Consider the following 24545-nt stretch of genomic DNA (forward strand, 5'->3'; position numbering starts at 1 on the left):
TTTGAGACCAGACCAGCAGACTGGAGGTTGTTCTCTGCCAGCGAGCTGGTGAGTGATGCAGGCATGAACTGGAACAGCTCTGGGAAGCTGAGCACCATTTGCTTACAGAGGAAGCACTCACTTTTCACAGCACAGGCATCTTTGTTGTGCTGGAGTTCAGGGAGAAAATCTTCATCCATCTTGGATACATTATGTACTCCATAATGTATGCACTGGGAAACAGCTGAAGCATTTTACGACAGTTGGCAGGAAGGAGTCCGCGTGTTTGAGCATTTTGGGGATTTAAGTTTTTAGCTAATGTGTTGCACTATGAATGCTTGCACTCACAGGACGAGCTGCTGGGCACATGCTGAGCGAAGTTTCACTTGGCTACCAAGAAATAAGGAAGAGAGGACAAACTCCATACAATTCATTGCAGTCAAATAAATTAAAGGCTGCAATTTGATGCAAACTCTGAATGGGGATACTGTGACACCATCTGTGAAGGGAGCTGTCCTGCTTGCCCCCTGCCATCCCCTTTGGTGCCTGAAGTCAGCCACTCATGGTGGCCAGGGACTGAATTGGCTTGGGAAAACGGTGTGCCTCGAGAATAATCCCTTTGTTGTTCACTGGGGTACTTTGCAGGCAGATCACTCATCTGCTCCCCTGGAAGGGTTCAGAAATGTTTGTCCTGGCACACAGGCAGCAGAGGAGGTGGGGGAGCCAGGATTGCTGCTCCCCACACACAGGGCCAGTTTAACATACTTGGACTACAGTCCAAATAAAAACCCAGACTGAATCCTGGGCACAAATGAGAACTTGGGATTGGGTTTCTGCACTTCTCCCTCCCTGCCTTGCTTGGCTCCCAGCCCTGTGAATCACTGGCGTGCGCCATTAAAGTGGATGCACAGATTTCCCTGCTTTGCCGAGCTCTGGGAGTGCCAGGGCACAGCAGCCCTAACTGGGTCAGAGCCTCTCTTTGTACAAAGGAGCTGAGCTGCAGGGACACCTCACAGAGCCACCGAGCAGCCTCACACATGCAGTGTGGGGACAGGGTGAGCGGGGAGCGGATGAGGTGGGGCTGAGCTCCCCCCACACTTGGTTCCCTGCCAGCATAAGCTTCCTTCCAGGGCTTACAGGCATGGCACAAGCCTGAGCAAAGCCCCAGCTGCTCCCAGGCTGCCAGGGCTAAGCAGCCTGGAATCAGAGCAGTGCCACCAAGCCCTGCATCTGTCACTGCCACCTCTGTGCTCGGGACGTGGGGGAGAGTGAACAAGAGACAAGTGAGCCCATTAGCATTTATTATTTGTATTATTATAGCACCTCAGTGCCTAGTTGTGAACCAGAATCTCATCCTATTAGCACTGTGAAAATCCAGAGCCAAACTACTGTAGTTCCTGCCCCAGAGGGCTTACAATCTCCTTTTCCAAACAGGGGTACAAAGAGATGGAGGGGGTAAAAGGGTGCAGTGACAAAACGTTCATCACTGTGATGGAAGGTGTTGATTTTCTGCAAAGAACCATCAGCTTTTAAATCCTAGTTGAATTTAGATGTTCCTCACGGTCAATATTTTGTATTTCTCATGAAAAAAATATCAAGAAATCACACAGAACTTCATGTTATATTCAGTGAAAAACATTTTTCATTGCAAGAAACACACACAAGGTTATTTTTAAAAAATATTGTTTAGTTTGTATCTTCTAAGCAGATATCTGAACACGTTTAAAAAGTCTACACATGCAGTGTACAAAAAAAGTTAGATTTTTAACCAACTCTTTTGGCTCATTCCTTTATTCAATTTGCACTTTTGCAAAAAAGAGATACCTGTTAATTAAATTTTTGATGAAAAAATAGAAGTGATTTCACATCAACTGCTTTCCTCGACACACTTGTGTTTTCCCTGTGCTCACGATTTAAAACACAATCTAAATAGAAATTATGGGCTAGATACAGGGATAGAGAACAACTGTGTATTTAGGCAATCTGTGTAACTGATTTTACAGGCTTTTCTGGTCAAAAGGTGTGATTACTATATTGTGCAAGAAGGGCATGTGACTTAGAACTTTTTGCAAGCATATCTTATGTACATATTTTTAATAACTTGCCTGTAAGGGGCCAAATCCTGCTGTTCTGCTTGAAGTTTCTTTAAAATCAACAGCTCTTTGACACTGTGCTCTGTTCTGCTGGCCTCCTACTGCTGCATGTCATAGTTAATACTGTGAATAACTTAGCTTGAGTTCAATATTCCTGGTTTTAACTCTAAGTACTCTATGGTAGTAATTGTTTGCAGGTTTGAGTATCTTACAGAGGCCTACAGGACAGTATGATTTATGCCCATGCAGAGGGACGAAGGGAAACAAAACTAGCTGGGCAGTTTGTAAAACAATTAAACATTTTCCATGGTCAGCTCTGCTATTTGCCATTTGGATAGCCCTGACTAGAACCACCTAAGTAACCTAAAAAAAAAATTACCTCAAAATAGCTTCCAATATTAGCTTTCTTCTCTCTATGCATCCTCTAAGTTTCTGTAAACATCCAGGGTATCCATATATATACACATACACCCCTGGGGATGTGTGTGTATACATGCATGGACACGTGTAGGTGCATATATACACATATACACACACACAGACATGTACATATATGGATACAGAGCTATGACCTCGTTAGGAAATAACAATGCAATTTTTATTGCATTCTTAAGCATCCTGGAACAGGGGGATTATTATAGGCACACATCTCAACTACTCCTCCTTTACTACAGTCCTAAAGCTCATTTACCTGAGATCTGCATCTGTAAAAATAAAGTTCCATTTTTTAGCTGCGTGTTACAAAAGACTAAATATCAGCCCCACAGATATGAAATTACAACTTAATTTTGAGACTAATTTGCTACAAGTAAAATATTCTATCTTATAAAAAAGATACTGCTGAAAGAGATACATATTAAAAAGGAAACACGATTCTTAGGAGGTCTAAAAATCTCCCTATGCCTTCCCACGTGGTAATAAATTTATAAAAAATATTTGACACAGAAAATCTCCCCAGGAACCATCCTGCTGCAATCACATACCCTTTCAGGACACCCATCTCACAAACATTTCGCGGTTCAGAGGGCGAGCTCCGCCCAAGGAGCGTTTAATTCTCGTCGTCGCGCCGGTAGTGAATGGTTTGTATTTCCTGAGCTATGAACATGGCCATCTCTCTCGTGCCTGCAGCAATCACTCGGCAGGACATAAGGTCCAGAGGTCCCCCTGAGGACAAGAGGATTAACGAGAAGTGCCTTAAATATAAGCTATGCTGTAATTAGATTGGGTCAGAAACACAGAAACAACTTTATATGTAGCTCCTTTTGGGGTGGGTAGGACAACCTAACTCAACAACGCCTACATGGAAATCTCCAGCAAAAAATGATTCTATAAAATTCTAGATACAGATCCAAAGTATGCAAGAGGAGCAGTGAATGCCTGGATTTGTTCAGAAGTAAACAATAAAAGCAGTATTCCCCTTTTCTAGTAATAGGACAGAAATTTGTTAACTCAGTTCATTAGTTCAATCAGTTCATTCATTACACTTAATCGACCAGATCTTTCCACAGTATCCAGGTACTGGTCACCAGTAAACCATTATTCTGAGATGTGTACCATCTAAATTAATTAAGCAATAATCTGGAGACTGTGCTGTCCTTTACTCCCTCTGAGTAGTTTCTAGCCACAGATGTCCAAACTGGTACCTCAGAGTCCTCCTTTCTTGGGAGGATGTCCCTGTTGAAATCTAATTGGAATGTCTGAGTGTAGCTGCCAATCTCCTGGGCTGGTTCCTTTTTGTAAATACGAGTCTTTAAGGGCTCAAAGTCATGGAAATACAGTTTAACTCAGAAGACCTTTGATGTGCTGAAAGCCCATGCTGGAATTATATCAGTGTGTTCTGAATAACCAGCCCAAGCCTAGTGGAGGGTACAGATGTTTCTACAGGATATTGCTAGAAATGAGCTAGAGCCACAGGAGTGACACTCACCCAGTCCCCCAACAGGCAACGGAAAGGCAAGGGCATTTTGCTCACCTGAAGTGTCTATCACAGTGCCACCTGCCTCTCTGATGATGACAGTGGCTGCTGCCAGGTCCCAGCAGTGCAACCCAAACTGGTAGTAGGCGTCTGCAGCGCCGGATGCCAAGAGGCACAGGGCCAGCGTGGAGCTCCCGATGACACGGACCCTGCACCCCACAGCAACACAAAGAAGAAAATGCTTTTGACTTCAACCTAGGTGTACAACACACTGTTTCAATCTTTTTTTTTAATTACTTTTTTAAAAGACTTTTTGGTCACAAACATGAGACACATGCTGTAAAACATCTTACCCATGTGCTTGGGCCTTGAGCAGTCTCTCAATGTTACCAAGGAACAATTTCAAAGTTGCAGGGTCACGTTTTGGACCAATTTCTGTTAAAATTAAGGCCTTCGAGATATCTGCAATGGTAGAGAGATGTTTCCATTAATTCAGCAGCTTCCAGGTAGGTTCCATAAATTTGTTTTTAAATTAAACGCTAATGGACTTTTCACACAAAAATAATTTCCATGCCCCTTGTTCTACCCCAAACTTTTTCTTAAAGTGACAACTTTGCATAGAAATTCAAGCAAGACTAGGTTTCTCCTATCAAATGGCCTGTTCAAAACACACTTAAAAAAAAAAAAAAACAAAACCCAAACCAGGAGGATTAAAATCAAGAATGCATTCTTACATTACTTCTCTTTCCATACATTGTTTTATTTCACTGACCAGTCACCTTTAGGGAAATTCACTAATATTAGCAGTCAACTAAAATAATCTAGTAATCTAGTAACTTCTAATGATGTTAATGTATTCATATTTGAAAACACGATGGTTCTTCAACAGAGAATTCTAATGTAATTTGTTAACCAATTATAAACATTTGGGAACCCAGTAAGAGGAAAGAAAAGTTTCTTCCTAAATCACCAGTGACCTAGAAACAGCCCACTCTGGTATTTCAAAGACTGAAGACACCTTATGACATAACAAAACCCCAAACCTTCTTATGACAATTTAAAGCAGTATTAAAAAAAAAAAAAAAAAAAGGTGAAAGTTCTATTTGTCTTATGTTCAGCAAAGGCAATGCTGTCCAACAGCAGGTGGAGATTCCAACCTTGTGTACAGTCAAAGGAGAGACTCACAGTGACTTGAGAGGTGTTGAAGCACTTCTCATGTGAGATCTGAATACTGCCAGGCTACAATAAGAGTGTGCCAGTGTAGGTGGAGATGGATTGATCAAATGCCAAGTGTCCCTGCTCCTGCTGTGCCAGCTGAACTCAGAGGCATTAAAGGCATGGCAAAACTCAAAGGTTTAGTGGTTGAGAAGTCACTGCCTGGGCTGTGCCCCGTCCTAGGTGTCACCTCCTAGCCTGGGCTGAAGGTGAGGCATTCCTTCAGGCAGGCAACCTCTGCCTGGATCTTACAGCTCCTGCATGAGCTGAAAGTTCTCTGCACAGGAGAAGGAGATTTTTGGGAACAAATTAGCCTGGAGTGGGGCACCATTTAATTAAACAGGCTACCAAAGAATTTACTATTGCAGATGAACTTTATGGATTTGAGCAATGTGGTAAAATGGTAGGTAAGTAACAGGTATGTAATTTATATGTAATTTATATGTAATTTATCACAAATATTAACTGTAGGAACATAGATTCAACTGCTGCTTTTTAAATTACTGTGTCAAAACAGAAAAACACCAATCCAGGCACGCTGTAGGGTATTTGTTGTTTAGCCACTATGAAAAAATTCTGGATGGTGAAAGCAATCTGCCTTAGATTATTTTGCATAAGAGACCCAGTTTATAATCAGAGAACATTTAATGCCCATCCCCTTGCAGAAATGCACCAAGCATTGACAATAGGCCAGTCATAGTTGGGTTGTAACTGAGACAGTTATTCTTATGTTATTAAAAATATTTCTAATGCATAGACAGATCTCTTCAATTTTCCTCAAGGCAACAGCTGGAAATTGGATGAATAAACTAAGGCAACTAAGAGGGAGGTCTCTGCTTAGCAAAAGGAGCTGACTGATCACAAGACACTATGACATTTCAAGAATTCAATATATGGGCTTGGTAGAAAAGATTTAACAGTGATATGGATAAATTTATGAGGAACAGATCAATTCTGTTGACCCCAGAAGATTAAAAAGAAAATACATTTACAGTATCAGCACATGTAAGGCCTGACATGAATCTAAGCGTGAGAAGAAAGTATAGCTCAAGATAACAGGGAAGATGGATCCTTCATTTAAGTGTATCATAGCTGCATGGACTGCCTGCCAAACCTCTGAAAAACTGGGTGTTGACAAAGAACAATGTTTGCCTGGGCTGTGATTTCAGATGATTAAGCCTGAACAATGAATGTATAAGTGTAGATCAACATCATACAACAATCACATTTCCTGAAAACAAATGTCAGCAAGTGACATGACAGCTTAGGTCTCAAACACATCATGGCCACCTCAATTTCAGTGACAGGTAGAGGGAAACACAAGTCTGTCTTCCAGGGTTGGTTTATTTCACTGAAGCCACAGCCCTTAGAGAGGAATTGAGATTTAAAACACTTATAATATCAGTGGGAGTGAGATTAAAGCAGCTCCAGGTTCACTGGTGAAAATTTCCCACCACAAAATGATGTATCTCAAAACAAAAGAAAATTCCAAAGCCTTTGGAAGGGCGGAAGGTCTATTTCCCTTGCTATGTTCTAGACACCCACATGGACTGGATGTCTAGAGAAAAGGAAGACAGAAATGACATGTGCCAAAATTGTTCATTGCTCAGCTGGAAACCAGAACTCTCTGACTGCAAAAGCATGTGAGGCCATTTCCACAGTGGTTCATGCAGTCCAGCTGGGAGCACCTCTGGTCTCCCTAATAGTCTCTGCCAGTATGGGCTTTTTTGGAATATGGGATATTTGAGCACTGATAAAAATGTGATGTATAATCAGTGATTAAAATCTTAGGGATTTAAGATTTATAATGACTTTACAATCTGCCTCTCCAAATATGTAGACCCCAGATCACTATTAACTTAGATGAATGGCAAAACTTCCCAAATTTCAGGTGAAATTTTGATGCAGGGTCTGCTTCAGGCACTAAAGAAACCTGCATGTCAAAATGCTTGAATTAACTGTGTTTTGAGCTCATTAAATCTCTCTTTGGGGTGAAATTTTTACCACCTTGTGTGTACAGTGGTGCACATTTCTGGCATATGTCTGCTTCCACTTACAGCTGAGTGCTGTGCTCTCCTCTGAAATTTGATTACCTAAAAGAAAACTTTTCTAAATAATGCCAAATTATTATTTTCTATAATCATTAGGTAAACAGACAGGTCTATGACTTGGTTTAACTATAAATAAAAGAAAAAAGAATTCCATTCAAGCGTTGGCCCAGTGTTGCTGGCTCTTTGTACAAGGAAACAAACCTCTCACACCAGAGCAAGCTGTTAAAGAACCCCTGATGAAGCATGCATCCTTAAATTCACTCTTAGCACATTTGCCTACAGACATCAGACACTCTGTGACGTACAAGATCATTGGAAAAGAAGTGAATAGCAGCCACAATAGTACTCTGAATTCGATTCACCATTCCCATTGCATACTGCTTATAAAAAATTATGCCAGGGCTCAGCTGGAATGAAACTGGTGAATCTACAGTTATTTTAAACAGTGGTTGTGAAGCAAAATAATTTAGGATTATTTAAATAGTACATAGTCAGATGTATATTTTAAAAAGAAAAGGAGGAAGGTGATTTTTCAGAAAAAAACAAACACAAAACAACAAAATAATCATGCAGGTGAAATACTTTCCATCAGGATAATGATGTTCATTATCCTAATGATGATTTGCAACAACTCTGAAACAAAATTAATATATTCCTTTTAGAGTTCTAACAAAATCTAGACCAACCTGTCTCTTTTGATACCTGAAGCCTTTTGTCATTACAAAATGCCCCTTGACCTCTTCTACCAGTGTATAATCGTTCTTCAGTGCAGTGGTAAATTACACCAAATTCAAGCTTTAAGATTTTGAAAAGGAAAGAAATGAATGCAACTCAAATTACTCATCATAAATATAAACAACTACTAATGGCAAAAAGATCAGCAATATTTTAATTGGTACACATAATAAAGATTACACTGATGCTAAAAAGCTGGAATAATTTTACTATTACTGTGATATTGAGACATAGGCCATATAAAATTCATTTTGTAAAGAAAAGTTAATGCAATGTGTTCCTGATCCTCTAAATCCTTACTCACAGCTTGTTTCTGTTCACATTAGAATGGATTAAACACTGAGTAGTTTTCAAACGCAATTGAAATGTTTTTACTGAAAATACACGAGACCTCTGAGGCAAGACTCTGAATGCTTTGCTTTCACTGGTGAGCAGTTACCCCTTGAAGCAACCCCACTGACCTTGGCTGGACCACAAAGATTTACAGCCCCTGGATCAGTCAGGCATCCAAACTCAGGAGTCATGGCACTCTTTATTAACAGTGGATGCTTTTGGAGGCACCTCAGCTTTGGTGGTGCAGTGAATTTTTCTGCCTTTTCAATCAAAGCAGTACACTCTAGTCACTTGTCCAAATCCTTCTCTGCAAAATCCTTTTGTGAAAATCTCTCGAAGTCACAGGACTCCAAGAGAAGGAGTTTGGACAGAAATACCTTCAATGAAAGCTTAAGAATATGCAACACTGGACTTTTCATGGGAGATTCTGTTTACCAGTGAAAAGAGGGTCAGAATTAAACCCTTGGTATTTAAAATGTCTATTAATTTAATAGGCTCCATCCAAAGACTTTAAAGCACTTTACAAACTTCAAAGGTCAGCTCTGAAAATTGCCCCTACATCAATAACATGAGCATTATTTTATTTAAGGGTACACAAAAATTAAGTGACTTGCCCGAGGTGTCTGAAGCTGGCCACAAGGTCAAGAAAACATCTCAGATGTTCTAAACTTCAAATCTTCTCTTGCTGCACTTGGAGTTCATCAGAGACAATTTAATGGGAATAGACTGTCCTGGCTCCCTACCCTGGAGGTCCCATCTAACCAAGGGATTTTTTTGAGGGACACACTATTTATAGACTCTTTCCCTAAAGACATCTTGCTGGAATTTCTTCAAGGCTTATAATCAGGCCAGTTCCCCTGTGTGTACTTTGGCTCCTTTTCAGTTTACTCTTTTTTCTGCTTGTCCTAATTATTTAACTGAGGGAGATTTAACATCATTCTTTACTTTTGTTTCAGCTTTGTTTAGTTTACATAACCCAAAATATGCAGCATCAAAATCATGATGGTGTTCTAGAAAACATAAATATCAGCGAAAACTGTCTGGTAATAAAATGTAGTGTTCAAAAGAACCTTTGGCAATGAATAAATTTCAGAAAAGCATGGAAGTGTTTCTCTGCAGTTTCTATGTTGGAAAACTTCTAACCACAGAAGTACACAACATTATTCTGTTTAAATCAGTAGGAGGTACTAGCACATCTGAAAACTTGGTTGTTACTGCACAGAATTTTTGCTGGCCTTGCTTAAAGCTATACATATATTAAAAATTGTGGAATTAGGCTGAAAGAGGCACATTCATTGACAATTTGAGTAACTAGTTACTTCGTAGATATATATCAAATTGCAAACCAGCAACATCTGGAGAAAAGGCACTAGCACAAATGACTATAGCTAGGAAACTCCAAATGGCACATTGGAAGGCTAGGTACCTTCCCAGCCTCACTATAATCAAGGTCTCATGAGGTAAATATAGCTATTTTGCTACATTAAGAAAAAGACAAATGCAGATTGAGTGAAATAGGCCCATAATTTTGCACTCTTCATAAAATCAGTTCTACATTGACTCCTAGCAGGAGTTAGCTTTCACAGATACTGCTAGAAGGAAAGAAGGAATAATATTAACATAGGAACACTGGGATATATGTTTAAATTATGAAGAGGCAGCACTAAATTGAACTTATTATGGTTTTGTCTAACTGAACCTTGCTCACACCAGTACCTCCTTCTTCTCCAAATAAATCCCGTAATACTTTTAATAATCCACAGAATTTTTTTTAATTGCCAGTTGGCATAAACAGGTTTTGCAGGACTATGATTTTAGATGAGTGTGATCTGATGCTTTTAAAACGCACAGGAAAATCTGAGCAGTGACTGATTTTTAAAATTTTTGGTTTTCAATTTAAAGTTCCCACATGGTTTTGAAACTTCTAGCCAACTCTCAGGTGCCCATCTTAAAGAACAGACTTCATACCTCTTTGTTAACAGCAAATCCAATGCTCACTGCCACTGTTGGAAATCTGTGAAAAGTAAGAAATGAATGAAGAGATGAAAAATCTCTTAACTTACTCCTCATGCAACCCCCTTAGGCAACAAAACCCCACATAGAGTTCTGTGAGTTTACTGGTCAAAATGCACTTGACATTACTCTATTTCTCCTTTGTCAATCTCTTTAACTTTTCAATTCCTTTTCAAATATAAGTTAATATTGGAGAAGGCAAGAAATAAACTCATGAAGACATCACAACTTTTACACTGAATATGTAGTATATTTTAGGTTGTTTTTGCTTTAGTGTAATTGAATTATCCAGTATAAAACCACTAATGTTAAAACAAGTCATTGTTTTTAAGAATATGCTTTGTTCAAGCTTTGCATCTGAGATGGCAATTAAGTAGCATGGAGATACCTTGCTGCTGACATCAACATAAAAAGAAACCAATTCCTCTATGTTTTTCAAAGTGATGATCATGTATTTAATTTGGTCCTTTTGACTATTGTCTAATTATTACCTTTTAAACAATGAAATAAATTAATTTCTTAAAAACACATTTAAAAATACTTTGGAAGTCCAGAAAATATTGCTAGAAAGAGGAAATGTCACTTAATTGCATGAAACATGACCACATGACACTGTCCATCTCCCCTGGAATTCTGTATAATTGTACCAAAAGTTAAGGAATTTTTTTTTTTTTTTTTTTGCTTTATGAAATTGCAGTTATTTTAAGCTGCTAACTATAAGGCAGGGTTTCTAAGTACAAATATTATGAATAGTCATTAGTTCACAGCTCCTAACACTCGAATGATGAATTAAAAGTCTTAATTTTTGCAGCAAGGACCCCTAGTGTTGTGGAGGCACTTCAGAAATGTAACACCAGCATCTCTGCACAGCTCAGTTTTCAGGGCCATGCAGGGGTGGCACTTCCCAGGAAGAAGGAAGTGCCTGGGTCTGAAGGGCAGAACTCCTGGCAGGAATGTGCGAAACCCACGGGAGGTGCTGGGCCAAGCGTGCTCACAGCACTGCCTTGTTCTCCCTGCACGGTAACCTGCCCTGGCTGGGGGGGAGCAGGGGGTGAGCTGGGGCTGGGAGCTGGGGCTGGGAGCTGGGAGTGGAAGCTGGGGTTGTGGGCCAAGGGGTGTGAGCTGGGGCTGGGAGCCAGGGGGTGTGAGCTGGGAGTGTGAGCTGGAGGGTGTGAGATGAGGCTGTGAGATGGGAGTGTGAGCTGGAGGGTGTGAGCTGGGGGGTGTGAGATGAGGCTGTGAGCTGGAGGGTGTGAGATGAGGCTGTGAGATGGGAGTGTGAGCTGGAGGGTGTGAGCTGGGAGTGTGAGCTGGAGGGTGTGAGATGCGGCTGTGAGCTGGGGGGTGTGAGATGGGGGCTGTGAGATGAGGCTGTGAGATGGGGGGTGTGAGCTGGAGGGTGTGAGATGGGAGTGTGAGCTGGAGGGTGTGAGATGGGGGGTGTGAGATGGGGGGCGTGAGATGAGGCTGTGAGATGGGGCTGTGAGATGGGGCTGTGAGATGGGGGGGTGAGATGAGGCTGTGAGATGGGGGCTGTGAGAAGGGGACTGTGAGAAGGGGGATGTGAGATGAGGCTGTGAGATGGGAGTGTGAGCTGGAGGGTGTGAGCTGGGAGTGTGAGCTGGAGGGTGTGAGATGGGGGGTGTGAGATGGGGGGCGTGAGATGAGGCTGTGAGATGGGGGCTGTGAGATGGGGCTGTGAGATGAGGCTGTGAGATGGGGGGTGTGAGATGAGGCTGTGAGATGGGGCTGAGAGCTGGAGCTGAGAGTCAAGGTTTCTGAGTCAAGAGCTGTGAGCTGGGGCTGTGAGCCAGGGGGGCAGAAGCACAAACTCCATCTCGCCCTCAGGTACTGCTACAAACACAGCCTCCCGCACACACACCATACCAGGTACCAAGAGATAAAGGGATGGCTGCTCTGTGTGAGTCCCCATCAGGAAAAGCATCTTCAGGAGGAACTGTGAGAAGCTACATTTTGGGTTTTGATGGGTTTCCCAGGCCACTTACCTGTGCACAAAGTTGCACGTTCCATCAACAGGGTCAATAATCCAGGTGGGACTGTCGGTGAGGACACATTTGGAACCTGCAGCAGTGGATTCTTCTGCAATGAACCTGCATTTGGTGCAAGGGTAAAACAAGTATCCCAGAATATTAGCTTAGACACAAGACTTGGAAAGTACAACCTCATCATGCTGGTTTTTAAGAGAGAACTTCTCCCTCTCTCCATAAAACATTCTTGTATAAATGTAAACACACATACTGTTTTTTAAATTTAGGAATTGGTAACTTTCATAGGGACTTTGAGGGAGAGTTCTCCACTCTTCAGCACACTATTATACATGGCAAAAATGAACTCTATTTATGTACACTTCCCCAATACACCATTAAGGAAGCCATGAAAATGAATGCAGAAATGGATCTGAACTGGCATCCCTGGAACTCAAGGAGAAGATTATTTTATGCAGAATATAATTTTATGGGTTAGGTCTGTCTCTTGCAGTAACTAATACAAACTGCAAACTGTATCTGCTTCTCTTCTGCAGTCAAATTCAGTCAGAAGGAAATAATACACTCTTAGAAAATCCACAATCTTGCTCCTATCTGCATTTTTTACAGCAATCTGACTCAGGAAATGAAGAGGTTTACAAAGCTGGACTTTCTTTTTCCCATGACCCAGAAAAAAACCAACAAATTATTTTTTGTTTGTTTGTTGTTTGGATGCACAAGGCACAAAATGAAATCTGAGATCATCTTCTCTTCTGTTGTTCTGTCCCAGTTTCTTTAGTAGTTTTTTTTTCTCCATTTTCCCTGGGAAATGAACATCCAGTTCTGGCACATTTCCTGTCAACCTTAATTATCCCTGCTTTCCCATAAACGGCCCAAGGTCTCTTTCTCTCAGAGATGTGCAGGTGCTACTCTCACAGATTTTAATAAAATCCTTTATGTACAGCAGGAGTGGAATCCAACTGCTAGAGTACTGAATCTTGCTGGTGGTTTCACATTTGAGCAGCTGGTAGTGGTATTCAGAGTTTCTGCAAATGCTTGAAGACAAAAAGGCTTCTTTCAAAGACACAAAGAGAAAGAAAAATAGGATAAAATAAAGAGAAAATATCTTTTGCAAAAGAGTCCTTCCCTAGGACTAGAGTAGCAGCTATTTTATTTTATTTAATGTCTTCAACCTATACCTCATGATTCCAGATAACACTTGAAGCTATGAGTTTAAAATGTTCTGCAGACAGCACAGGAGGAGACTTCTTGAATTTTCCAAATGCTACTCTGCCTCAACCTAAGCAGAAACAGACTATTTTGATGGCATTACAGACGCCCAGCTGGTACAAAGAGGGAATTAGGAAATGTTTGTTACTATTTTCATCTCCATTAAAAGAAACAGCTGAAGGACAAAGAGCTAATGCACAACTGAGAAACTAGAAAGATTTGAACAGGTGTTTGAAACTCTCAGTTTCACATAACACTTTGCAGGCTCCTTGCTCTAAATATTCCACTATTTTGTATTTTTGGTGTTGTATCACTTGACTTTTGCTTTCACAAATCCTGTAATCAGCATCCAAACCTAAACCTGCCTTGTCTGTGCTGCTGGATGCAGAGGAAGTTCATCTTCTTGTAGGTGGAGCACCTTCCATCCCACCTCAGATTATCCATATTCCACACAAATTATACCTCTGCTTCAACCCTCTGCGAGCTCACCCAGCTGGAGCTTGAACTACAGCTGCTGTCTGGCCAAAGAAAGGTGAAACAAGAACCTCATTAAAGACAGGAGTATTTCTTTGTAAGATGATTTGCCCTGAAGTACCACGAGCCAGTCCCTCACCTTTCCCTCACAGTGGGGGTGTGATGCTGCAGTCCCTGAGCTCAGAAATGCTAACCTGGAGGTGGGGCACAGCAGTGCCACTGATAAAACCTTCATGCTCAAGAGCAATTTTTCCAAAATGGATGTAGACCAAATTAGGTGCACATTTTAAGAAATCTGGGCTAATGGGTAACAAAACACCCTCCTTGCTGCTATACAACACTGGGAAATATGTGAGTCCTGCAAGGTCACCTCAGATGTCTTGCTCTGTGTCCTGTAAAAACTTGCAAACTAAGCAAAACCACCAGTGTGAAGTTCTGGAGTAAATTATAGGAACAGCTTGAGAAGTGGGAAGGGTAACCACCCCATTAAAATAGTTAATTTACCATGCCAGCCTGCCAGCTCCGCTGACCTCTGCTCAAATCTGGATTACACTTCACTCCCACTGAAAATGAGTCTAGTAATTTTAGCCAAGCTTTAGACTACATCTGTTCATGCCACTCTGAAATTCATTGCAGGAGCAGCAGGGAAGCTGTAACACACCATAATGTGCAGCAGGAATGATGCCCAGTCAAATGCAGGAGACTCATTCTGGGCAGGTGCCCATATATCCCCATATAGGGATCTAAGGACAGAACAATGGGAAGGCAGAGTTGGATGTAACCCTCCTAAACTCCTGTATGTTGATTTTAATGTCTACAGAATTAAGGCCACAAGGAACACAAAAGATGACAGTTTGTGTGATAATAGCAAGGGTAAATGTTGGGATAGCCTTTTGCAGCCAGCAGCCCCTGGTAGTCTGGCTGTGCCTACCCACAACTCTTGGATCTACCTGAAAAAACATCTCTGGGGCACATCAGAGTACTAAAAAGTGAGCAAAGATTAAAACTTGAGTGAAGTGTGATATATACCATTTAACCAAGAAGAAAAAAGAAACATGGGGCAGAATTACTTTTTGAATGGATTTTTCGAATATTTCTCTGTACTTCTGAGTACATTCCCAGTATCTCAAGACTCATAAGCGCCTCAGTGCAAATGGCAGAATCTAATAAGATCCCTTTTAATTTTTCTAACATCCAAAGTCCATTTTTGATTCAGAGGACATAAGAATCAAGATGATTTAGAAGAAAAAGAAATCACAGAAATCTTCAGTGCTGCTTTCAAAGCCTGGCTAGGGGAAAGACTGAATACATTATTAATGACATTGTAATATTTTAATTGTACTTCAGTTTAACTCCTGACTGTTTTTGTAGACTCCTCATTGCATGTGTTTTAATCTAGTCTAGTCAAATTTAGCTTTAATTTATTTTTTAATCTAAATACATTAATTATCTAAACAAATTCTAAGCAAACCCAACAACCACTATCAACAAAATAAGATTGTCTTGAAGAAATGGCAGTTCCTTCATTTACTTTTAAAGTCAGAAGTTAACTGTATGCAGTTGATAAAACCTGGGATTTTTCAGTTGCTAGGCCCATGTTGACCTTACAACTTTTGTTCCCCTTCTGAGTAACTCGAGTGTGTCTGGTGATTTGCATTTTATGAGAAATGTGTAGGTTTTATGTTCTCTGCCAGACTGCTCAAGGAAAAAAAAACTAACATAAGAGTGGCGATGAGAGAAGAGCACAGCCAGCAACAGTAGAAGGAATATTACACAAATAATAGGCTTGTAAGGCCTGGCACTCTCTTGAGAATTGCAGCCAAGAACCACACATTATGCTGAAGCAGTACAGTACTGCTTCAGTATGCCATCACATACAGCATGTATTTAGAAAGCCATATTGAGTATAAAAATATGCTTTCTGCTCCTTCTTCTGGTGTTGGTTTTTTGCCCAGCAGCATCACTGACAATCAGATTAGTAGCTGAGCTCTTCAGATTTTGCTCTCTGTTCACTTCTGCACAGCACTAGAATGCAAGGCTCATCCCCACCAGGCATGCCCCCAGTTAGAAGGGAGTCAGACACTATTTAAAGGATACACAGGCCTTGCACTGGCTCTGCAGGAAAATGAATTTTATCCACTGAAGTCAAATGTAGAAATCAATGTCAGTCTCTGCATCAAACCAAACCTGGCAACTAACACAAACCCTCTCTCTAATCTGTACGTGAGCTGAGTTGTTATTTTCAAGTTGATCACAATAATTCAAGAGGAATTGACAACCTGATCCACTTTTAAAACCTTGGTTTTGCACCCCATGTAGTAATTTATAGCCTGTTTATGAGTAGGCATCGAATAATGATGATGATGACAAACAGCTCTGCTTCCCACTGATCTTCTCACTACAGAACACAAGGTAAATGTAATTAAATGCACTTTTACCTCTCCTGATCTGGCAAATGCATATGTGTGATGGGAACAGGAAGGTCTGCAGGGTGGGACCTTTGCTAGCATATATTTCTGCTATATTTTATAGATAGCATTAACATAATTCTTATACAGTAGGCAACAGACCAGTATTCTGAACATCATGGAGATCCACATGAAACCTTCATCCATGATGTCCCTACAGGGGAAACATTGCTATTAAATACATATATCAAGAAACACAGAAAATAGAAAGTATTAAGTATAAGGAAATGTTACTTTTTCAAAAAATAGGAGTCCTACAAAAGTGTAGGAACAATAGGTTAATATATAAGAAAGATACAGAGACATAAGAAGGATACTCAGACTTTTAAAGTTCCCTTTAAATACCAGAGATGCAGCATGGAAAGGACAAAAAAAGGTCATTGATAGTTTCTATAGGCACTCACCTGTGGGAAGGAAATTTCTCTTTCAGAACAGAAATAATTAAATTTTCCACAAAATGATCAGTTTCTGTCACGAGATCTGCTGCAGATGTCTTTGTGGACACTTGTTTTTCCTCTGTTAGAGCCTTCCTAATAATCTGAAACAGAAGTTCATAAATCAGATTTGTTGGGCATTCAGCCTGTGCATACTAAAATAATATCTTCACTGAAAAAAAATACAGCTAATCCTGAAAAACAGCTGCAGGCCTAATTCTACCAGAGGCTGTTATAATTTTTTGACAAAAAATCCTTCTGAGCTAATGAGTACTCTTTTGGAACACAGCATTTTGAATCACTCTACAAAAACCACTCTTGACAGTTCAGAAAAGGATTGATTAAGGGATGCAACTAAGGAAATAAAAGGATGATGGCAGTCATCATGATTTAGAAAATTACCAAAAGCATACACAAGGTAAGAAAAAACCTCAAGGCTCAGGCATTTTTAAAGGAAAGCGCTTTTTCTTTCTTCTTGTTCCTTTTTCCTTTTTTTTTTTTTTTTTAATATACAAGGCCAATACCCCAGTACTCTCCTAATTTAAAATATATGCAATAAGGCAATCATAATTGGTTTCCATTTTGCCAACAAAGACACATCGTTTTGGGGGGGGGTTTGTGGTTTTTTTTAACTTTAAATGCTGACCACCCTCTAGTTTCCAAAGAATTGCCATGTATTTAACAAGAACAAAAACTGAAGCTTTCCCTAGGTATGAAACCAATGATTTAACCCTGACTCTCTTCTGGAAATGTCTTTATCTGATTCTCCAGGGTATTACTGTTACAAGCTCAAGTACAAATGCACATATGGGAAAACACTTAGTGAAAGCTTTTCACCATTTCCCCCATTTTCTTTCTGTTTTTTTCCCATTTCTTCATTAAAAAGAAAAATAAAGGGACAGGATGCAAAAGGAGATAACTTATTTTTTTATCAGTGAAAATGATAAATTATTTGAAATTTAAAAAAACCAAATCAAAGCAAAAATTAAGCACCACTTATTTGTAACCCAGCAACAAGATCAACATCCATTTGTAAGCAGCAACAAGATCAACATTGTAACTACCATCTAAAATTTATATATTTAAATTGCTTAAGTAAATTTCCATTGATCAAAGTATTTTAAAACCATTGAGAAATACTTGATGACCAAAGAAAATGGTTCTTTTGCATTATGCACGGGAAAGAGAATCAGAAACTCCCAAATGTCATCTCAACTCTTGATTTTTATAGTATAAAATACTATATTTGAAGAGTGAGCAATCTTATATATCCTTATATATCTTATATATCTGACAAATAATGGATATGGCCAACTACTGCATTACTATAGAAGGTATCTGGACTAATGCTTCTGCTCTGTGAGCTGTAAAACAGTTGTGCCTATTTACTGAGCTTGTGAGGACAGGTAGTACTTTTCAGTTTGAGTCCTTGCTAAAGTTTTTACTGTATATCAAAATATTAACCACAGTTCATTTTTTTACTCCTCTCAATGCCCTGTGTGGTTGTCTTGAAGGATTTATGATAGAAGCATAAAACTAACTCCAGCAAGGCCCTTGGGCTCATCTTCAGCCCAAAGCAAAATCCAAAACACTCCAACCACCCTCAGCTGTGTATTCTAAAAAAATCTGCTATGCTGATACCTTTTATTTTATTTGCTCTTCATTACTTTCCTATTGTCTTTACTGCTTGGAACTTCACATAGTGAAATAGATGAGGAATGTCCTCCTTTTGACAGAGATTTGAGTTTCTTCTTAGCAATGCCACGCTCTTGATTTCTATTCAGTTTGAATGCACAGTAGACTGAGATTTTTGCAGCCATTTAAATCAGTGTCACTGCTCAGCAGGGCAGTGAGATCATACCTGAGCCTTGCTGGGAAAGAAAAAGTGGAGATGAAACCTCTCTGCTATGGACGTGCTCTGCAATCAGCTGATTGCACTGCACGCGCTGGCACTCGACCTCTCCGGTCTGAGTACAACCCTTTGCACATGAATATGTTTTCATTTCTTATCCTTTACCCAGTTGCTCACAATCATTTTTAACTTTAACCCTCTCTGTTTCTCTGGTGGCCAGCATGAGGTGGGAGCAGCCAAGGGTGTGCCTGCACTCTGAAGTGGTGGCTGATCTCGTCTATGGGCTCGTGCCAAGGAGCCACGACACACATTCAGCATTTTCCCCCTGCACCTCTTGTGCAAGCAGAATGTCAAGGGCAGAGGAGGAGACAAGTCATGGTGCTGGGGCTGAGGTCAGCAGCCACAAATGGGCACCACGTCTGTGGAGGCTCACCCACAGCACACAGCATGGACGCCTCTGATTCTGCCAATTCTCTGCCACTTACAAAGGGCTTGACAAAAGGGACCTCATGCACCTGCTGCAGCTTGTACAGGTGTGCAGTCCAAGCCAGAGTAGCCCCACACAAGGATCACATTTCCTGCATAATTGATGAAACCTTTTATTCTTTGGAAAAGGATCAAACAGCTCAGAGCAGTGTAGAATTCAATTTATGTTGAAAAATCCCTAAAAGTCACCTGCCTACAAAGGAGTGTTAGAGCCTGCTGCCTCAGAATACCTTGAGAGCATCACTCAACTGCTCTCCTTGCAAAAGCCTTACAAAAATGTCTGTGGATACCTGCTACAATTGCCTGGTCTTTCCAGAAGGAAGTGGGATTCCATAGAAGTCTCACTCTAGGTTAGAGGCAGCAGGCAAGCAGAAACCAGAGGAACTACAGGATGATGAAATGGAAACAGGAGGTTGCACCTTATCCACATTGAACAATGAAACTGGCAATCAAGATGCTGTAATTTGACTTTAAATGTGTTTTACTAGACTTTATTCCTGTGCTAGGGCTTGTCTCTAGATTACTGAGATTTTTCAGCAATTTCTAAGCAACTGATTTTTGGGAGCATGGTTATTTAGAGCAGAGCCATTTAACACTCTTAGCCCATGCTGCCCCTCCTCTAATGCAGATCTTATCCTAATACCCTGCTTGGGAGCATTTGGGGGGTAATGCAAAGCAAGGGGCATTTACATCATTACATGGAGACCACACCACAGAGCAGGACCAGGCTCTCCCTGCTCCCTCCTTCATTCCCATGGAGCAGGGGAAATGGAGACACTGGGGCTCAGTGGGCTCACTGGGGCTCAGTCAGTCTGGACTCTTCCTATTTTAATGCCTTTGTAAAATTTATTCCAACAAAGCAGAATGAAGAAGACAGAGGGTCAAGATGCCTTTCCCCCCAGTACCTGCCAGGAGAGCCACCTGCAGTAGTGTGCTCATGTCAGATATTTCATTTCACCATACTGCTTGCACTCACCATACACTTCTGGGAGATCAAAGATGGATTTTGGATACTTGCAATACTGTCCTGAAATATTTGCTCACTGATAAAATCAATTAGCGTGAGTACCTGCAAATAATTCAGGAAATTTCTATCTGGTTTGCTAAAACATCTGTCCATGTTACATAAAAATAGTCAAAAAATTTACCCTGGGACCTAACATCAGGGAAAAATAAGTTTGACTTTTTAGGATACCAGTGAAAGTTTTGTATTTTTATTTTTTTAGTGGTATTCTGCTAGGTCTCTTATGCCTCATAAAATTATTTTTCAGAAAAAAAGAAAAAAGAAAAATAAGAGAAGAAAAAAAAGAAAAAAGGGGAGAAAGGCTTTGACTTCAGCATACCATGTCCTAGTGTTAGTTTCTTACTGTTATTTTTATCTGGATGTAAGTTTACTCGTTTTGGTGAAGCTTTTCCAATTCTGCAATTGGAGAGAATGGTGCAGATATTACTCAGTGCTCTTAACAGCATCAAAGATGCACAGACTGGTCATGGCTGCTTTTCTTGAGCAAAAAGTCATATCAAACCTATGGGTGTACTCTCATGAACAGAGCAAGCAGCTTACTTACAGGAAAAAGCAGAAGAGAAGCTTGAAAAAGTGCAGTTATTTGTGGCCTTACAGAGTGAATTTTAAAGCAGGTCAATTACAGACATTACAAAACCATGACCATTCATGTTATGAAACAGCCATATATATTAAATGAGAGCCTGTGATATTTCATAAAAGTAATAAGAACTAAACAGCAGGATAAGCAATTATTTTAACCCAGTAATAGAGGTTACTCCAGCAACAACACTTTTGACACATACATGTGTATATGTATATGTATATGTACTTATATATACATATAAAGAAGCATCACTTTATTAGCCTTTTAAGTTTAGAAGAAACTATTCTAGAGTATAGACATCTATCTCTTGGAAAGAAGATATATTTTATCTATAGTCATGAAACACAATGCAATACAAATCAAGTAGTTGTATAAGCCAAAAGGGTAGACCAGAAAACTGTATTACTGGTTGACTTTTCCTAGAAATCCAAAATCTGGAAGTGCACATTTTTCTTCAGGCCAAGACCCTTGTAGACATTTTTTAATGACTCCAACCCTTCCTAACCTGCCACACTCCTGAGAAATGGAGCCCCTGAAAAGAAAGGCTGAAGAGGCAAAGTCTCACCCAGGGACGGAGACTGCAGTTGGATCTGGGGAGACAGAGAGTGCAAGCAGATTTCTGGGGATGGAGGTTAAGGTGGAAAGGTCTGAGGGATGGGAAGAGAAGCAGAAGGAAAAAAATGAACTTGACTAGTGGAACTGACTGCTTTTGGTGATCAAAATAACACACATTTTTGTCAGTCAGTTTTCAACAAAATTCCAGTCCTACCAAATGCATGTTACACTGCACTAGGTGTCCTTAGCTCTAGTTTTGTTTGGGAATAGCTGGAAGCAGACTGACACCTAAATAAAAGAATGGAGCCGTACCTGCACCTTTTCTTCCAGAAGGATCTCCAGTGCCTTTTGTAACAAAAAAAGATTCCGCAGCAGCTCTACTTAAACAACATCCTTGGCTGGTTGAAATTTGGCCTGCCAAGGAATCACCTATTTCCTGCCATTTGCAAGGTAGCAATGGCAAACTGTGATTTTGGATTCAAGGATTAGTCTTACAGAATGTTTACTTCTTCCAGGAAAAGGTGCTCAGCTGTGATTTTCTAAGGAAGTGAAATGATGGGGAAGCTTAAAGCTGGCTTCACAAATTGGTATTTTGAGAAATAAGGTGTGGAGGCTTGAGCAAGTCATGAGTCTCTTCTTGAGAAATGGCTGGCAGAATGACTGTGCTGGAGAAACTCCTGTTTTGAGAGTCTGTGAGAGCATGACCTGTCATCCTGATTTGGATTATCCATTTAGTCCCTGTATTATTAAAACAAGTCTCCTCTCCTCTGGCATTCTGCTCATCTGTGTAGTTGTTTTTCACTAAGGAGAAAATATGTTTAATAACACATCCTAAGGAAAAGTTATGGGTCTTGGATTCACAGATAGAAGAGGGGGCTTCTTAAATCACAGTGTATTGGTACGAAACATGTTTCAAAATAGAGCAGAATGAAAGGGAGAGAGAAATATACATTGCTGAATAAATTTGTGTTTCACCCAGTTTCCCAATCAATCAATCTGCTGATCCCACTTCTTGGCTCTGTTAGAAGTTTTGCTGCTGCACAGAGTGGGGTCAGGATGTATCCTGAACAGACTAACCTGCTGTGTCAAAACAAGGATCCGATATAAGCTACTACAGACCTTCCTCACACAGCCATTTGCCCCTAGCAAGTGAATTTCGGCCACTCTGAAGACTCTGCAGGATCCAACAAGAGAAAACCTCCTTGACACGGTTATTTTTCTCTGCACAAGCTGCTGGAAAACAAATGCTGGCCCCGAAGGATGCAACCGCCAAGGGTTGGGACCTCCCAGGGAAGGGGCCCCTCGAGGGGATGCAACCCCCGAGGGAAGCACCCCCAAGGGCTGGGGCCCCGAGGGAAGTGGCCCCGTGGCATGAGGCCCCCACGGGATGGGGCCCTCGAGGGATGTGCCCCCCCAGTTCTGGGGTCCCCTCGGGATGGGGCCCTCGAGGGATGTGCGCCCCCATTTCTGGGGTCCCCCGGGATGGGGCCCGCTGCCGCCATCCCTCCCGGGGCCGAGGGCTCCGCCGGCAGCCGGGCTGAGCGGGTGCCGAGCCCGCCGCCCTCCTCCCCCTCCCCAGCCCTGCGCCCCGGCCAGGCGCCCTCACGGCCCTTCCTCACACCGGAGAGGCTCCTCCGTCCCGGGGGCAGCCCGGCCCGGCTCTCACCTGCCCGGCGCGGCGCGCCAGCTGCACCGCCACCTCCGCGCACTCCTTCCAGGGGTCCCCGCCGCCGCCGCCCGCCGCCGCCCGCCCTTCCTCCTCCTCCTCCTCGCACGGCTTCATCGCGGCGGCAGCGCTGCCGGAGCGGGGCCGGGGGGCGCGGGGGGCCCGGCTCCCCACCCAGGGGCGCCCGCCGAGGAGGATGCCCTGGGAGCTCACACCGCCCGGCGCTGTCACTGCGCGCCCCGGCCGCGCCCCGCCCAGAGCGCAGCGGGGCGGAGAGAGGCGGACGCCGCGGTCAATGGGGAAGGCGGGCTGGGCGCTGGGCGCTGGCTTTAGGTGAGCCCCGGGGGCGGAGGAGCGCCGGGAGAGGCGGCGGTACCGCGGAGAGCAGCGCCGGGGCCGCGCCGGGAGGGCGGGATGCGGCGGGCAGGGGGATGCAGAGGGCAGAGTGCGGGATGCTGGATATGGGATGTGGAGGGCAGGCTGCGCCGCCATCGCCATGGCCGTGGCCTGGCCGCCCCTCCTGACATGGCGCCGGGACCGCCAGGCTGGGCTGGGGCGCTCCTGTTTCCCCCAGGAGAAGGAGGAGCAGCCGCGCTGCCAGGCCAAGCGGCCCCTCGGGGCTCCGCTGTCCCCGTGTCCCCAGAGCCATCCCGCGGAACGGCGGTGCCGGGGCTTTGTGGGAAAGCTGGCCTGGGCTGGCATTGGCTATCTCCGGAAGGAAAGGGGAAAAGTGTGGGAAAAGCGGCCCCGGGAGTTCGGCTTGTTAGTGCTTGGGAGTTCAAGTGCGTGGTAAGAAATACATGGCCCTTTCTATTTTCCCCTTGTCTTCGTGTGTCATTTTGGATTTGTCAAGGATGAGAAGAAGAGAATTCAGAGCCCGCTGTTCCAGAATCCGTGTAAGCCAAATTGCCATGCCGGCAGAGCAGGGAACAGAGCTGAGCGATTCTGGATCCGCCTCTTAGAAGGAGGGCAGCCCAGGATGAGTGCGTGCTTATGCAATAGAGCAGCCAGACTGTTGTGCTTAAAACACCGAGTGAGTGTTGGGAACACACACTTTATCTGTCAGAGTGAGGCTTTTCCAAATGACTTGTTCTGATGCACACTTGGCATTGAATGGGAAAAAAGGGAGCCCAGGGACCGAGTCCATCAGCACAGCTTTTTGGAAGAGGCATTAGGTACATAGAGTGCATGAAACTTGCTATTGTCTTTCAGCACCTGCTTTGTGGTTGAGAGTTTCATTTTTAGGGCTAGAATAGAGACGCTTTAGTAGCAAACACATTTGCACGTGAAAATTGCATAACACCACCATTTACTGTCTCTGAGCACAAAATTAATTAATTTCCTAGAGACTAGGCCACATTAAATTGACATGGGTATTCTACTTAATGCAACAGACCCTAAATCTAGATCTACTTTTTTTGTTGTTTATCTTGTAGGACACAGATGACTTT

The 24545-nt window shown here is 42.2% G+C and overlaps 2 protein-coding genes across 2 annotated transcripts in view; one reads left to right on the forward strand and one right to left on the reverse strand.

Annotated features, from left to right (window-relative positions):
* Positions 1-1263: 1263 nt before the first annotated feature.
* On the reverse strand, positions 1264-23707 carry IMPA2 (inositol monophosphatase 2). Its single transcript, XM_074548267.1, has 8 exons — positions 23095-23707; positions 16896-17029; positions 12341-12445; positions 10290-10335; positions 7940-8048; positions 4341-4449; positions 4045-4196; positions 1264-3236 (listed from the first exon to the last, which is right to left on the reverse strand). The coding sequence occupies exons 1-8, from the start codon at positions 23590-23592 to the stop codon at positions 3121-3123; spliced, it is 1269 nt and encodes a 422-aa protein (XP_074404368.1). The 5' UTR covers positions 23593-23707; the 3' UTR covers positions 1264-3120.
* MPPE1 (metallophosphoesterase 1) overlaps positions 23270-24545 on the forward strand; it is a 34356-nt gene continuing 33080 nt past the window's right edge. Inside the window, exon 1 of the mRNA XM_074548296.1 lies at positions 23270-23427. The gene's annotated coding sequence lies outside the window, so the exon portion shown is untranslated. The remainder of the gene's footprint in view (positions 23428-24545) is intronic.

Source organism: Zonotrichia albicollis, chromosome 1 (genome assembly GCF_047830755.1).
Source record: "Zonotrichia albicollis isolate bZonAlb1 chromosome 1, bZonAlb1.hap1, whole genome shotgun sequence".
Taxonomy (NCBI): Eukaryota; Metazoa; Chordata; class Aves; order Passeriformes; family Passerellidae; genus Zonotrichia; species Zonotrichia albicollis.